At 52.4% G+C, this 12,955-nt stretch overlaps 1 protein-coding gene across 1 annotated transcript in view; it reads right to left on the bottom strand.

The window, feature by feature from the left end:
• The window catches only part of SPTBN4 (spectrin beta, non-erythrocytic 4), a gene marked incomplete at its 3' end in the record, with an annotated part of 69,222 nt that overhangs the window by 40,689 nt on the left and 15,578 nt on the right, over positions 1–12,955 (bottom strand). The window contains exons 6-14 of the mRNA XM_079723839.1: positions 12,301–12,416; positions 9,901–10,013; positions 9,627–9,814; positions 9,435–9,552; positions 9,004–9,162; positions 7,986–8,288; positions 6,440–6,590; positions 2,536–3,466; positions 1,084–1,221 (exon numbers count right to left, since the gene is read on the bottom strand). Coding sequence (XP_079579965.1) covers positions 1,084–1,221; positions 2,536–3,466; positions 6,440–6,590; positions 7,986–8,288; positions 9,004–9,162; positions 9,435–9,552; positions 9,627–9,814; positions 9,901–10,013; positions 12,301–12,416 — 2,217 coding nt within the window. The remainder of the gene's footprint in view (positions 1–1,083; positions 1,222–2,535; positions 3,467–6,439; positions 6,591–7,985; positions 8,289–9,003; positions 9,163–9,434; positions 9,553–9,626; positions 9,815–9,900; positions 10,014–12,300; positions 12,417–12,955) is intronic.

Below are 12,955 nucleotides of genomic sequence, written 5' to 3'. Positions count from 1 at the left end.
CTCTGTCACCTCTAGAATGGACACACCACAAGGGCAGAAATTAGGACTCTGAAAGCAGAAGGACTCAAGTTCAAGTTCTGCTCTGGCCAGATTTGCCATGTGAACTTGGGCAAATCATTTCCATCTCTGATCCTGTTTCCTTATTTGGAGAATGGGGATAATTATGTCCACTTCATTGGGTGTTTAATGAGTTCATGTGGCTAAAGCACTTAGCACATCATCTCACTAAACGGCGTAAATCACTATTGCTGTCATTATCTTTTTAGGCCCTGGTGCCCTGGGATTGTTGAGTCTACAGAGACTTGGAAATCACTGGATATTGGGATCTTCCAGCACAGCAGTTAAGGGCACAATCTTTGGAGTCAGACAAATCCAGGCTTGATCCCCATAACTTGCCATGTGACCTCAGGCCACCTTCCCCTCTCTGAGCCCCCATTTCCTCCTCTCTCACATGGGTAATTTACACCCCACAGAATTGCTGGGAAGACTGAATATATATATATATACATATATATATATATATATATATATATATATATATATATATATATATATATGATCAAGAGCCCCAGTTCTGGATTCAGGCAGAACTGGGTTTGGCTCCTACTTACTAGACTGAGTAAGCTTGAATAAGGATTTCACCTCTCTGGATCTGTGTCTTTATCCATAAACCCTACCTTGCAAGAACTACTGGCAGTGTTCTAGCGGGAAAGATTTAATTTGTTGCTATTTTTAAAGACTTCTGAATTCTGGAAACGTTACTATGGAAATTGGGATATTGGGAGATAAAACCAAAGTACTTGGAAAATTTCCTGGCAGATAGTGGATACTCAATAAATCATTTCTGAACAAGTAAGTTAATACCCCATTGAAATGTATCGTGTCCTCATTTTACCACATCACCACTAGCACTGGGTATTTTAATTTTTTCAAGATTTTGCTAATTTACTAGATGGCCCTTATCATCTCGGGGATTTGAAAGTGCACGTTCTTGATTTCTACAGTTGGTGAATGAGGAAAAGAATGATGGGAAGAACTGGTGTGGGATACCTAGAAGAACTTCCAGCCCCAGGCCTCACCTACCTGCTGTTGAGGTGGTCCTGGCAGGAGCGCACCTCCTCTGAGCTGGGGTGGCCTCCTTCCACCAGTTCCTGAACTGTGCGGTTCACATCCAGGACACGGCCCATCAGACTGTTCATCTCCTGGTCCAGACTCTCAAATCTGTGGAAGAAGGATGGACGTGCTCAGAGAGGCCTGGACCCTGGGGACCTGTTCACTGGCTTTTGGGAAGCTGCCTTCCCCTGGTTCTTCTCCTAACTCTCCAACCTCACCTCCTTAGGCTCCTTTGCTGGCTCCTCTTCTTCTACCTGCCCCTTAAATGTTAGATTCCTCAGGGCTCCATCCTGGGCCCTCTGAGCTTTCCCTCACATCCTGCCTGGCCCATCTCACCCACTCCCACAGTCCTTGCCCCTGAACCCATCACCCACACATCTGTCTCCAGCTTCAACCTCATTCCTTTTGAACCTGTCTCCAACATTAAAGCCTGCTGTGCATCTCCTCCAGGGTCCTCACTGTACTCAAACTAGCTTCAACATCTCCCCCAGTTTGTTCTCCCTCTGGGTCTCCATCTCAGGGACAGCCCCCACCCCCATTCCCTGGGTTCTGTTTTGGACAAACAGTCCCCCCAAGCCTGTCTGCCCCCATGGCCTGTCTACTTAGGCTCCAGCCCTGGTCCAGTCCTGTCCTCTCCTACCTGAATCCTCACCCCAGCTGCCTCTCTGGGCTCCCAGCCACCATTCTCACCCCCTCCAACCTACCCTCCACATGGCAGCCAGGGAAATCTGTTTTAAGTTGGCCATGGTCCTCCCTTGTTTAAAACAATGCCCAAGGCTGTGGCTTGGGTAACTGTGGGCACCTAACAGCGGGGACCAGGCCTGTGTTTCCAGCAATGCTCAGCCCAAGACCTGGAACAGGGCAGGAGCTCAATAAGTACCCACTGAATGAGTGGATGCATGAACATGCTCAGAGAGAGATGCAGAGGGTTCATCCGCTATTTTAACAACCCGTTTCTAAATCTGCCAACAGACAAATCAGTATCTAATGTGTCACACGGTGGTAACTGCTGTGAAGAAATGTGAAGTGGGGTGAGGAAAGAGAAAGTGACAAGGGTCAGAACAATTTTATAGCTAGGGAGGTAACATCTATGCAAGGGCAGTGGGAGTCCCAGGGAGAGGGGTCAGGCTGGGACACCCCTGGAGGAGCTCAGGTTAATTTCGTGCCAGGTGACTATAAGCCTCATAGTAATAATAGCAGCCGCTCATGGAATGCTCCCTGGACCCAGGCATTTGCTAAGTAGTTTGCACATACTAAGTCATTTATTGTTCTCCAGTAGCCTGTGAGGTTGGGACTAATATCATTCCCATTTTACTGGAACCCCCGGTTCCAGGTGAGTGGACATGGGAACTGTTGAACCAAGGAACGCGAGATTGTGTGCGTGAGGAAGGGGACCGGGGAATCCCAGCAGTGCGCGCTCACCGGTGCTGCACCACCTCGACGTCGTCGAGTGAATCGGGCACACGCATGGCGAGCAGCCACTGCTCCTTCTCACCGATCCACAGCTCGCACGCGTGCACCTCGCCGAACATGCGGTAGACAGCGAGGGCATCCCGCAGCCACTGGCGCCGCAGAGCAGCCACCTCGGTCACCTCGGAGAATAGCTGCTCGGCCTCCACCACGCGCACCTGAAGTGCCACCACCAGTGGCCCGGCGCCGCTGGCGCCCCCCAGTGCCGCCAGCTGACGCCGCAGGCCGCCCACGGGCCCGCGATGCGCCTCCACCTCCCCGGTGAGCGCGCGGTGCTGGCGGGCCAGGCGGCGGCTGGATGCTTCGTCGTGGCCGAAGTCGCCCGCGGCTGCTAGGCGGTAGGCGTCGCGGAGCCAGTCCAGGAGACCGTCGAGGTCAGCACCGAACTGGTGCAGCGCCCGCGCCTCCTGCAGCCGCCGCTCGCGCCGCGCCGCCGCCTCTTCCAGCCGCTGCCAGCGCCGCCGCGCGCTCGCCGCGCGCTCCGCCAGGCCCGCCAGGTGCACCGTCTCGGCGCCCGGGCCCACGGCGCCACCGGCCGCGGCCAGCTCCTCGCCGCGCCGCAGGGCCTGCTGCAGCAGCGCCCGCCGCCCGCCCACCTCGCCCTGCAGGATCTTGTGCTGAGCCAGGAGGCGCGCGGTGCTGTACAGGTCGTGGGCGCCGTCCGCCGCTCCCGCCGCGCCGCCTCCGCCCGCCGCCTCTAGGAGGCGCTCCTTGTCGCGGGCCCAGCTCTCGGCCTCCTCCAGCTCCTGCAGCAGCGCCCACAGGCTGCGCGAGGCCTCCAGTTCCGCGCGCCGCCCAGCCGCCTGCTCCTGCAGCTCCGCCAGACAGCCGTGCACGTGGTTCACGCGGTTGCAGATGACCTGCGGATCGCAGGGCTGGTAACCTGGACCAGGAAAAGGGGCAGATCCCGGGTTGGGCACGGGCCAGGGGGCGTCCAAGAGAGGGTGGTACAAGGCTACCTGCCTAGTCCTTGGCCCGACTTTATCAGATGCCAGGTTACACCTCCCCTCCTCCAGGCAGCTTTCCCTGACACCCCAAATCTGGAGCAGGCGCCTTCTCTGGCTCTCCCAGGCTTCTCTGCTTCCCATCCCAGCCCGGACCACTCTGCCTGTGACTCCTTCACCCAGCTCTGAACCCTCTGGGCCGTCACTGACAGTCTGTCTCCCCTACTGGACTGGGAGCCCCGTAAGGACAGGGCCAGGGACTGTCTCCAGCACACCATGTCCCCACCACTGCCCAGCACAGGGTGGAGCCCAGAGCAGTCACCTAGTGAAAACGGTGACTTACTGATTGAATGATGAATGGAAACAGAGATTCAGAGAATCCTAGAATGTGTATATTTTAGTGTAAATATACAGTGTTTTCCCTTCAGAAATGGACCCGATGGAACTTCTCTACTCTTAAGCTGTGCTTCTGGGTTCCCTCTCTCATCCTCTGTCACCTTATCTATTAACCCAGTGATGACCTAAACTCCTTTTTTGTCTTCAAATATTTCACCTTCCTCCTGGACCTCTGGTTTGTGACTAAGAACTCTGTGAGATTAACTTAATGGGTTGCAGCCAGCATTTCTTTAATGAAATGGAATAGAATGAATAGAAAATATCAGAGGTAAGGAGAAGCATTGTTTTATAAAGACTTTGTGTCTCTGTGTGTCTGTGTGTGTGTGTGTCTGCACGTGTGCCTGTGAACTCTGGGTCATGAGGTAAATGTATTTCTTACTGGGTCAAAACAGTATGAGAGACACTGCCCTAGATGGCCTGTGGGATTTCTGCATTCCTGGACATTCACTGAAATTGACCCAAATATGGAGGCATCCAACTGAATAATAAACATCAACAGCATCCATGTATCTGGCCCTTACTCTGACACACTGTCATTTAATTCTCACAACCATTCTATGAGGCCAGTATCCTCCTTAGCCCCATCTTGCAGATGAAGAAACTCACACCCAGGGACGGAAGCTACTTGCCCAGGATCAGCTAAGAATTAGTTGAGCAGGATGCCACACTCTGGACCACTTATCAGACAGCGCTGCCTCCCGTCACCATGACAACACCCCCACACACACTAGTCTCTTTGCTGTTTCCACGGTGCTGCTGGCGCATTGTCACCAGGCACCGAGACCTCACAGGGAAAAGACCGAGGGAGCTTCCTTGACAAACATCCGTAAGAATGAGGATGAAGAGTGAAGATGAAGGAGAGGGTCCCCACAGTGTCTCGTGGGGTCATGAGGTTGGTGATGGGCTGAGCTAGGATGGGGATGTCTGCACTGGGGCTTGGAAGGAGACCTCAACATCTGCTCTTAGGACATGACCCAGTCCATGAGGGTGAGAAACCCCTGGCCATCCTGCAAGCTGGACAGCGTCTTCCTTTCCTAACAATGCTCCAGGATTCCCAAGGGCCATGGCTCCAGATAAAGGAGTGAGACAGACTCAGCCTCCAAGCGCTCTCTCTGATCAGCTCTGCAGCTCTGGGCCTCAGTTTACTCATCAGTGAGAAAGAAAAAAGCAGCCCTGATGCTGTCAGCACTCATACACAGTTGCACAGGACACAACATCAGACAAGACCGCTCTGCAATAGGGATGCAGCGGGACGAAGACAAGACCGTTCCACAATCACGTCTGAGAGCACCCAAAACAAAGTCACTGTGCAAACCACAAAAATGGCCACCCCCTGCCCGCCCCCTCACCTGGCCAAGGTGAACCACTCCTGCCAATCCTGTTCCTCCCACTACCTGGATAAAAATGATTAAGATGTGCAATCATCTAATTACCCCCACTTCCTGACAGCATCCAATCTGCAGCAAAACACACTATGTTAAATCATCCCAAATCACCTAACACAAGCCCACATCCTATAACAAGCCCCTCTTAACATCCTCTTACTAAGATGCCCCATGGTTCCCCTGGTGTGTGCAAAGGACCAAAAAACCCAGCTTGGTTTGACTACAGCAGGGTTCCTGGTGGTCTTTGGCTGGAGGGCGTTGACATCAGTAAAATGAGAGCATTTTTAGAGCCAGTCTGGGTTTTGCCTATCAGCATCCATGTCCCTGCATCTGATAATGGCGCCCCACCCCCCTCCTTCTCAGTTCATGTCTTTGAAGGGAGCTGACCCCACTCTTGGCTCTGGGAGGGCATGTCGCATAGATGTGGCCAATTAGATCACTGGATAGCCTGGGGCCATAATGCTTGGCTGAGTGATGGGAACGGGACCTACAGTGGGCTAATGAAAACTTTCCTTGGACCTTTTGCCAGGATATTGAGAGAAAGGGGCCTGTCTCTTGCTGGGTCTGCGAAGCTGCTGGATGATCCCAGATTTACACCACAAGGGGAGGCACAGCCCAATAGTGACACAGACATAAAGACTGGAGTCAGAAACAGATGGAGTCTTAAAAGCATCACTGAACTATCCCTGGATCCAGCCACACCTGAAGCAAAGCTCATCCTTTCCTGCACAGTTAGTTACATCAGCCAGTACCTTCCCCTTTCCTCCTTAAGTGAATTGAATTGAGTTTCTCTCACTTGATGCTAAACAAGCCTTGACAATAATTACCTTACCCAGTCTTTTTATGGTATTCACTGAGATCAGTTGTGAAAGGCTTAGCACATAACAAGTGCTCAAGAAACGTGAACTATTACTGCAGAATCTCAAAACAGGAAGAAGTCATGTGGTCCAACCTCTCACTCAAGGCACTAATTTCCCATGTGATATCCCTGATGGAGTGTGATCCTAGTTGGTGCTTGAATGCCTCCAAAGATGGGGAGCTCACTCCTTCATTCTGTCTCTCAGGAGACATTCTGCTTCTATTAGCACCAGCCCTGAAAGTCTCCACCCCAATCCCCAACCTCAGACTCACCCTGAAGCTGGGAGAAACGCAGGGCACAAGCATTGAGCGCCTCCACCCGCTCACTCTGGGCCGAGATGTCCCCCTCCAGCAGTCCATGCTTCTGCAGCAGGTCCTCTGCCTCCACCAGGTGCTGCCCACACTCCCGGGACAGCAGCTGAGCCTACAAGTAGGGTCAGCCCTGAGTATATTTTTGGCCTTGGCCCTTAGGCCACTCGCGCCTCCATCGCCCATGCCAGCCCTCTGCTTCTCTACTCCATCACTTGAACTCTGATCTGTCTCAGTCTCCGTGTATCTGTCATCATCTCTCTCCATCTCTGTCTCTCTGGATGTTCCATCTCTCATCGTCTCCCCAATTCTGGGCTCTGTCTATGTCACCGTGTCTCCCTCTCTATGCCTCCATCTCCCTCTTCTTCTGTCTCTCTTTGCCTTCCCCCCTTTCTCATTTACACTTCTGTCTCCATCTCGACCTCTATCTCTTTCTTTCCATGTCTCTCTCTCTTTTTTAAAAAAATATTGGGACTTCCCTGGTGGTCCAGTGATAAAGAATCCACCTTCCAATGCAGGGGACGCAGGTTTGATCCCTGGTCAGGGAACTAAGATCCTACATGCCGCGGGGCAGCTAAGCCCACGCGCCACAACTACTGAGGTCACACATCTCAACTAGAGAGCCTGTGTGCCACAAAACTACAGAGCCCACACGCCACAACTACAGAGCCCATGCGCCCTGGAGCCTGTGCACCACAACTAGAGAAGAGAAAACCCTCATGCCACAACTACAGAGAAGCCTGAGCGCCACAACGAAAGATCCGGCATGCCTCAACTAAGACCCAATGCAGCCAAAAATAATTAATTAATCTTTTAAAAAATATTTATTTATTTATTTGGCTGTGCTGGGTCTTAGGTGTGGCATGCAGGATCTTCTGTTGCAGCATGTGGGATCTAGTTCCCTGACCAGGGATCGAACCTGGGCCCCCTACATTGGGAGCATGGAGTCTTACCCACTGGACTGCCAGGGAAGTCCCTCCATGTCTCTCTTCGTGTCTGTATTTCTCTCTCTCTCTTTGCTTCCATCCTTCTTATCTCCATCTTGCTCTGTATCTGTCTATCTGTCTCCAGTAGGTCTCTCTCTCTCTCACATGGATTCCATCTTCCTATGTGTCTTTCTCTGTAGCCATTTAGATTTCTGTTGCTACCTTTGGGTCTGCTTCTCCAGCTCTCTCTCCTTCTTTCTCTGATTTCTCTTTCTCTCAAACTGTCGCGATCTTCCTCTGACTTAATCTCTCTGCCTCTCTGTCCCTGACTCGCTCTGTCTCCATATTACTGTGTATTTTTATCTATTTCTCCAGATATTTTTCTCTCTTTCTCACACGTTCTTTTTTCTGCCTCTGTGTCTCTCTCTGTATCTTTCACTCTTTCTTTTTGTCCCCTTTTCTCTTTACCTCTTTCTGTCTCTCTCCCCTTCCCCCTCCATCTTTGACAACTCTTTCAGTGTATATACCCTTTCCTCCCCTCCTGGCATGCCACTCCCATCATTGGCCCCCGATCTGGCCCCTACCTGCATCTCCTCCATCCAGTCCACCATGTACACCATCTCCTGGAAGACTTTCTGCAGGGCCAGGTTCTGCTCGAGCCGTGTCCGCCGGGCACCTACCAGCCCAGTCAGCAGGGCCCACTGCCGCAGGACACTGTCACGCTGGGCTGCCACTCGGCGGGCATCATAGTAGCTTTCAATCGCCAATGCCTGGGCCAGCTCTGCCACGCCCTGCACCCGCTCCTCATAGGCTGCAATGTCTGCCTCAATCGCTTCATGCTTCTTCATGGCTGCCTCCACTGCTGGCAGCTCATACCCAAAGTTGTCCTGGGGCAGGGCAGGCCACAGACACTCATCCGCGTTGCCTCAGCAGTCAACCTGTTACCTTGAGCCTGCGTGACCCTGGAAACTCCCCCACTGGCTCCTGTTACTCTGGAGACCAGTCCCATCCTTCTCTGTTACCCTGGAGAGCAGCCCCACCACCCCAAGTTACCCTGGAGACCAGCTCCACCCTTCCCTGTTACCCTAGAGACAAGCCCCACCATCCCCAGTTACCCTGGAGACCAGCTCCACCAACCGCAGTTACCCTGGAGACCAGCTCCACCCTTCCCTGTTACATCTCTAACCCTAAACTTGTTACCCAGGAAATAGGCCCCATCCTTCCATTTCCTTAGAGACTGGGGACCAGGCCTACCATATCCTGTTACTTAGGAGACCAATTCTATCCTCCTGAGTTACCCTGGACACCAGATAACAACCTCCTTTGTCACTTAAGAGATAATTAAATACTCTCCCTCTTCTGTCCTCTCTAGTTACCCTGGAGACCAGTCTCACCTTCCTATTACCCTGGAGAGCAGGCCCACACCCCTCCCCCGCCAAACACTTAGGAAAACAATTCTCCCTTCCCACCTTCATTTGTCACCTAGGAGACTAATCCAACACTTCTCTGTTGCTTAGGAGATCAAGTCTCTCTCTCTGGTCCCAGGACCATCAGCGCCATCCTCCCTCCCTTTCCCCCAGAGCCAAGCCCTACGCCCTGTACCTGGGACACCAGGCGCTGGTTCTCATTCAGCCAGCTCTCCCGCATAGCCACCTTGTGGTCAAACCTCTGGGCTAGTAGTTCCAGCTTCTCCTGCCGGATCAGCTCAGCCCGTAGGGCAGCCTCCCGCTCGTGTTCTGCCTTCTCCAGCTGTCCCCATGCCTAAGGAGGCAGGAGGAAGCAGTCAGATTCCAACAACTGCCCACAGTTTAATGGCCCTGGCTCCTCTATTTGAGGTCACTCCTAGCACTTGTGGCACCTTTGTGCAGATTGGAAAGAAACGTTGCTTCCTCGGGACACTTTACTGCTGGAAAAACCATCAGAATGAATATCCAGTCCATGATGTCTGCAGTGTGAACGGCTCCCTTGAGCAGTGCACAACCTACACAACTTCACAGAGCAACCCTTCCTCTCCCCTACATCCTCAGCCTCACCTTGTCAATATCCCAGATGCCACAGCCCTCCCGGGGCACGTAGAGGCGACGGTTGCTGGCACGCAATTTGCTCTGGATGCTGAAGAGCAGCACCTCCAGGTTCCCCTTCTCCTGAAACCTGAAGGGGCCTGAGCTCAGGAACCCTGCCTCCACACCTCCACCGGCTACCCTCCCCCCGGAGCTGGGCCTCACTTGACGGGCTTCTCCAGTGTGCAATAGGCTGTGAAAGCCTGAAGCTGCTGCTGCACCCCACTCAGTGAGTTGGCAAACTTCTGGTTGCTGATGAGGCCCACGGTGCGGTGGATCCAGGCCAGCAGCTCGGCTGCCAGCTCCTCGTAGCGCTCAATGATCTTCCCCACCTCCAACACCTGGTCCAGGACCTGACCCGGCAAAGGAAGGTGGGGTCAGCCTCATCCCAGATATGGTTCCCAGGCTCCCACCCTCCCCATTCCCTGGCTCCTCTTACCTTCCCAATTCGCTTCCCCTCCACAGCCAGAGCCTTCATCTTAGAGAAATAATGGTAGAAGGAGACCACATAGGTGATGATGGACTTCTCATCCGGAGCCTCCATGTTCACATCTGATGATTAAAGGAGAGTGAGGGAGCATGATGATGAGCGCTCTGACAGAGAGACTGAAGGTATTAAGTGGTGGGAGGGAGAACTCACTCTTACTTGCTGTGTGACCTTGGGCAAGATAACTAACCTCTCTGTTCGTCAGTTTTTGTATCTGCCCAGTGGGCATCTGCCTCATGGGATTAACTGTGCCTGACACATATAAACCACCATAGAGAAATTATCTATAATAATTTTTTTGGGGCTGCTTTGGGTCTTCGTTGCTGTGCACGGGCTTTTCTCTATTTGCAGTGAGCAGGTTTTCTTCTCATTGCGGTGGCTTCTCTTGTTGTGGAGCATGGGCTCTAGGCGCGTGGGTTTCAGTAGTTGCAGCTCATGGGCTCAGTAGTTGTGGTGCACGGGCTTAGTTGCTCCACAGCATGTGGGATCTTCCCAGACCAGGCTCGAACCCGTGTCCCCTGCACTGGCAAGTAGATACTTAACCACCGTGCCACCAGGGACGTCCCTCTATAATGATTTCTGGAACACACTATTCTACCTTCTACCTCAGGGCCTTTGCACATGCTGTTCTGTCTGAAACACTGTTCCTTTTCTTCATGCCAAACTCCCACTCATCCTTCAGGGCTCCACTCGACTTAAGTTTCCTCAAATAAGCCTTTCTGTTCATCCTGTCTAGAGATGGTCTCCTCGTGTTATTCTTCCTCATAACGTCTTATCATTTCTTCCTAGAATGAATCACAATTTATAATTACATATTCTCTTATGTGATTATGTTCTTACCTAGAGTTTGAGCTCCATGAGGACAAGGGCTATGCCTGTCTTTTGCCACTGTTCCTTCCATGCCCAGTACACAGTAGGAGCTCAGTAAATACATACACTAAGTGTATGAATGGTATGTGAAGTTTGAAGTCAAGGACACGGGCTTTGGAGGCAGCCTGAGCTTGAATCCCAGCTCAATCACTTACTCACTGAATATCCTTAAGAAATAAACCTAACTTCTTGGAGCTCAGTTTCCCCATTGTTTTTTTGTTTGTTTGTTTGTTTTTGTTTTTTTGCATACGCGGGCCTCTCACTGTTGTGGCCTCTCCCGTTGCGGAGCACAGGCTCCGGACGCACAGGCTCAGCGGCCATGGCTCACGGGCCCAGCTGCTCCGCAGCATGTGGGATCCTCCCGGACCGGGGCACGAACCCGTGTCCCCTGCATCAGCAGGCAGACTCTCAACCACTGCGCCACCAGGGAAGCCCCCCACCTTGTTACAGTAAGGATAGTCACAATGCCAGCCACCTAGAAACACTATCAGTATTAGAGAGAATAACCTGGCACAGAGGAGAAACTCAGTAAATCCTGATTATCATTTTAATTTACTCATTGAATGCACAGCATTATACTTTGCCCTTATTCTTCCTCATCTCATGAAACCGACATCCAATAAACACCTACTATGTGTCAGGCACTGTAAGAGGCAAGGTAGAGGAATGATTCAGACCATGAATCCTGGAATCAGAAAGTCGTGTTTACTGGGTTTTCAGTGTGATGCTGGGCTACTGACTTCACATCTCTGAGCCTTTGTTTCCATCACTTTATAACAGGATTGATGACTTCTATCCAACCAGGTCAGTGTGAGGATGAAAGGGAACAGTGCTGATACAATTCCCAGCCATGTGCTTGGCACATGGTAGATGCTCAGAAAAAGGGAGCAACCCTTATTCCAGATATGAGGGATTGGTGGGGTAGGATTATGGCCATTATTCCAGAGGTGGGGGGTTGGTACTGGGTGAGATCATAGGCTGGGAATGAGGTTGAAGTCAGGGGTGGGGTTGGGAATAAACTGAAAATGGGAAAGGGGTTGGGGATGAGGACAGAGTTGTGGATGGGGACAGACAAAGGGATGGGCTGGGGATGGGGAGGGGGTGGGCATGGGAATAGGACAGTGCTGCAGATTGGGTTGGGGATGGTGTTGGCTTCAGGGATGGGGCCGGGGTTAGGAAGAGAGGGGGGTTGGGTTTGGTGGGGAGGTGATGAAGGATGGGGTTGGGGAAGGGGGGTTAAGCTGAACACAGGAATGGAGATGGGGTTGGGTTTGAGGTAGAGATAGAGAAAGTAGAAGATGTGGGGATGGGAAGGAGGTGGGATTGGAGATGAGGAAGGGGAGGGAGATGGGAGGGAGCTGGAATTTGAAGTGGCCTTGGGGTTTAGGATGATACTGCAGCCAGATGGGGTTGAGTTGGGGATGGCACTGGGGTTGGGAGTCCCCCAAGAGGAAATCTGGGCTGGGGCCATGCAGGGCTCACCCTCAGGGTCCAGCAGACGTGCCAGCCCCAGGTGCTGCTCAGCCGTGCGGAAAGCTCTCTGCAGGTTGTAGTTGGCGTTGGACTTGGTGAGTTTGCTGAAGTCCACGAGATCGGGCCTGGGCAGGGGCACAGAGAGGGCAGGCAGCAGGCAGGCTCCAAAGCCAGTGGGCAAATGGATGAAAAGACATCCCTGTCTGAGTCCCACCCAGGGCGAGGGCAGGAGGAGCACGACCCGGCCAGTGGGAAAGCTGTGTGTGCTGGTGCGCGTCTGTACAGCACTTAGCTGTGGGTGTGAGCGCTGCGTGAGGGTACATGTACGTCTGACTTCATAACGCACACGTGTCTACGTGGGTGTGTTTCTGTATAGTATTATGTAGTGCTTGGAAGTATGAGGTCTGGAGCCAGTGCTCCTGACTCAAGCCCCAGCTTGGCCATTTCCTGGCTGTCACTCTGGGTGAGCTACTGCATCGCTTTGTGCCTCAGTTTCCTCGTTTGTAAAATGGGTAGAATAATAGCATCTGCCTCTTAGGGTCATTGAATATTAATGACTTATTGGAAAGCACTTAGACCAATGCCAGTACACCCAGTAAATTGTCCCTTTGTTAGCAGGACCCTGGTTACAGCTTGCGGGTTTCTGGGTATATAGGTGGGGCTG

This window comes from Hyperoodon ampullatus (genome assembly GCF_949752795.1).
Source record: "Hyperoodon ampullatus genome assembly, chromosome: 18".
Taxonomy (NCBI): Eukaryota; Metazoa; Chordata; class Mammalia; order Artiodactyla; family Ziphiidae; genus Hyperoodon; species Hyperoodon ampullatus.
This window is presented reverse-complemented; position numbering and strand designations above follow the sequence as displayed.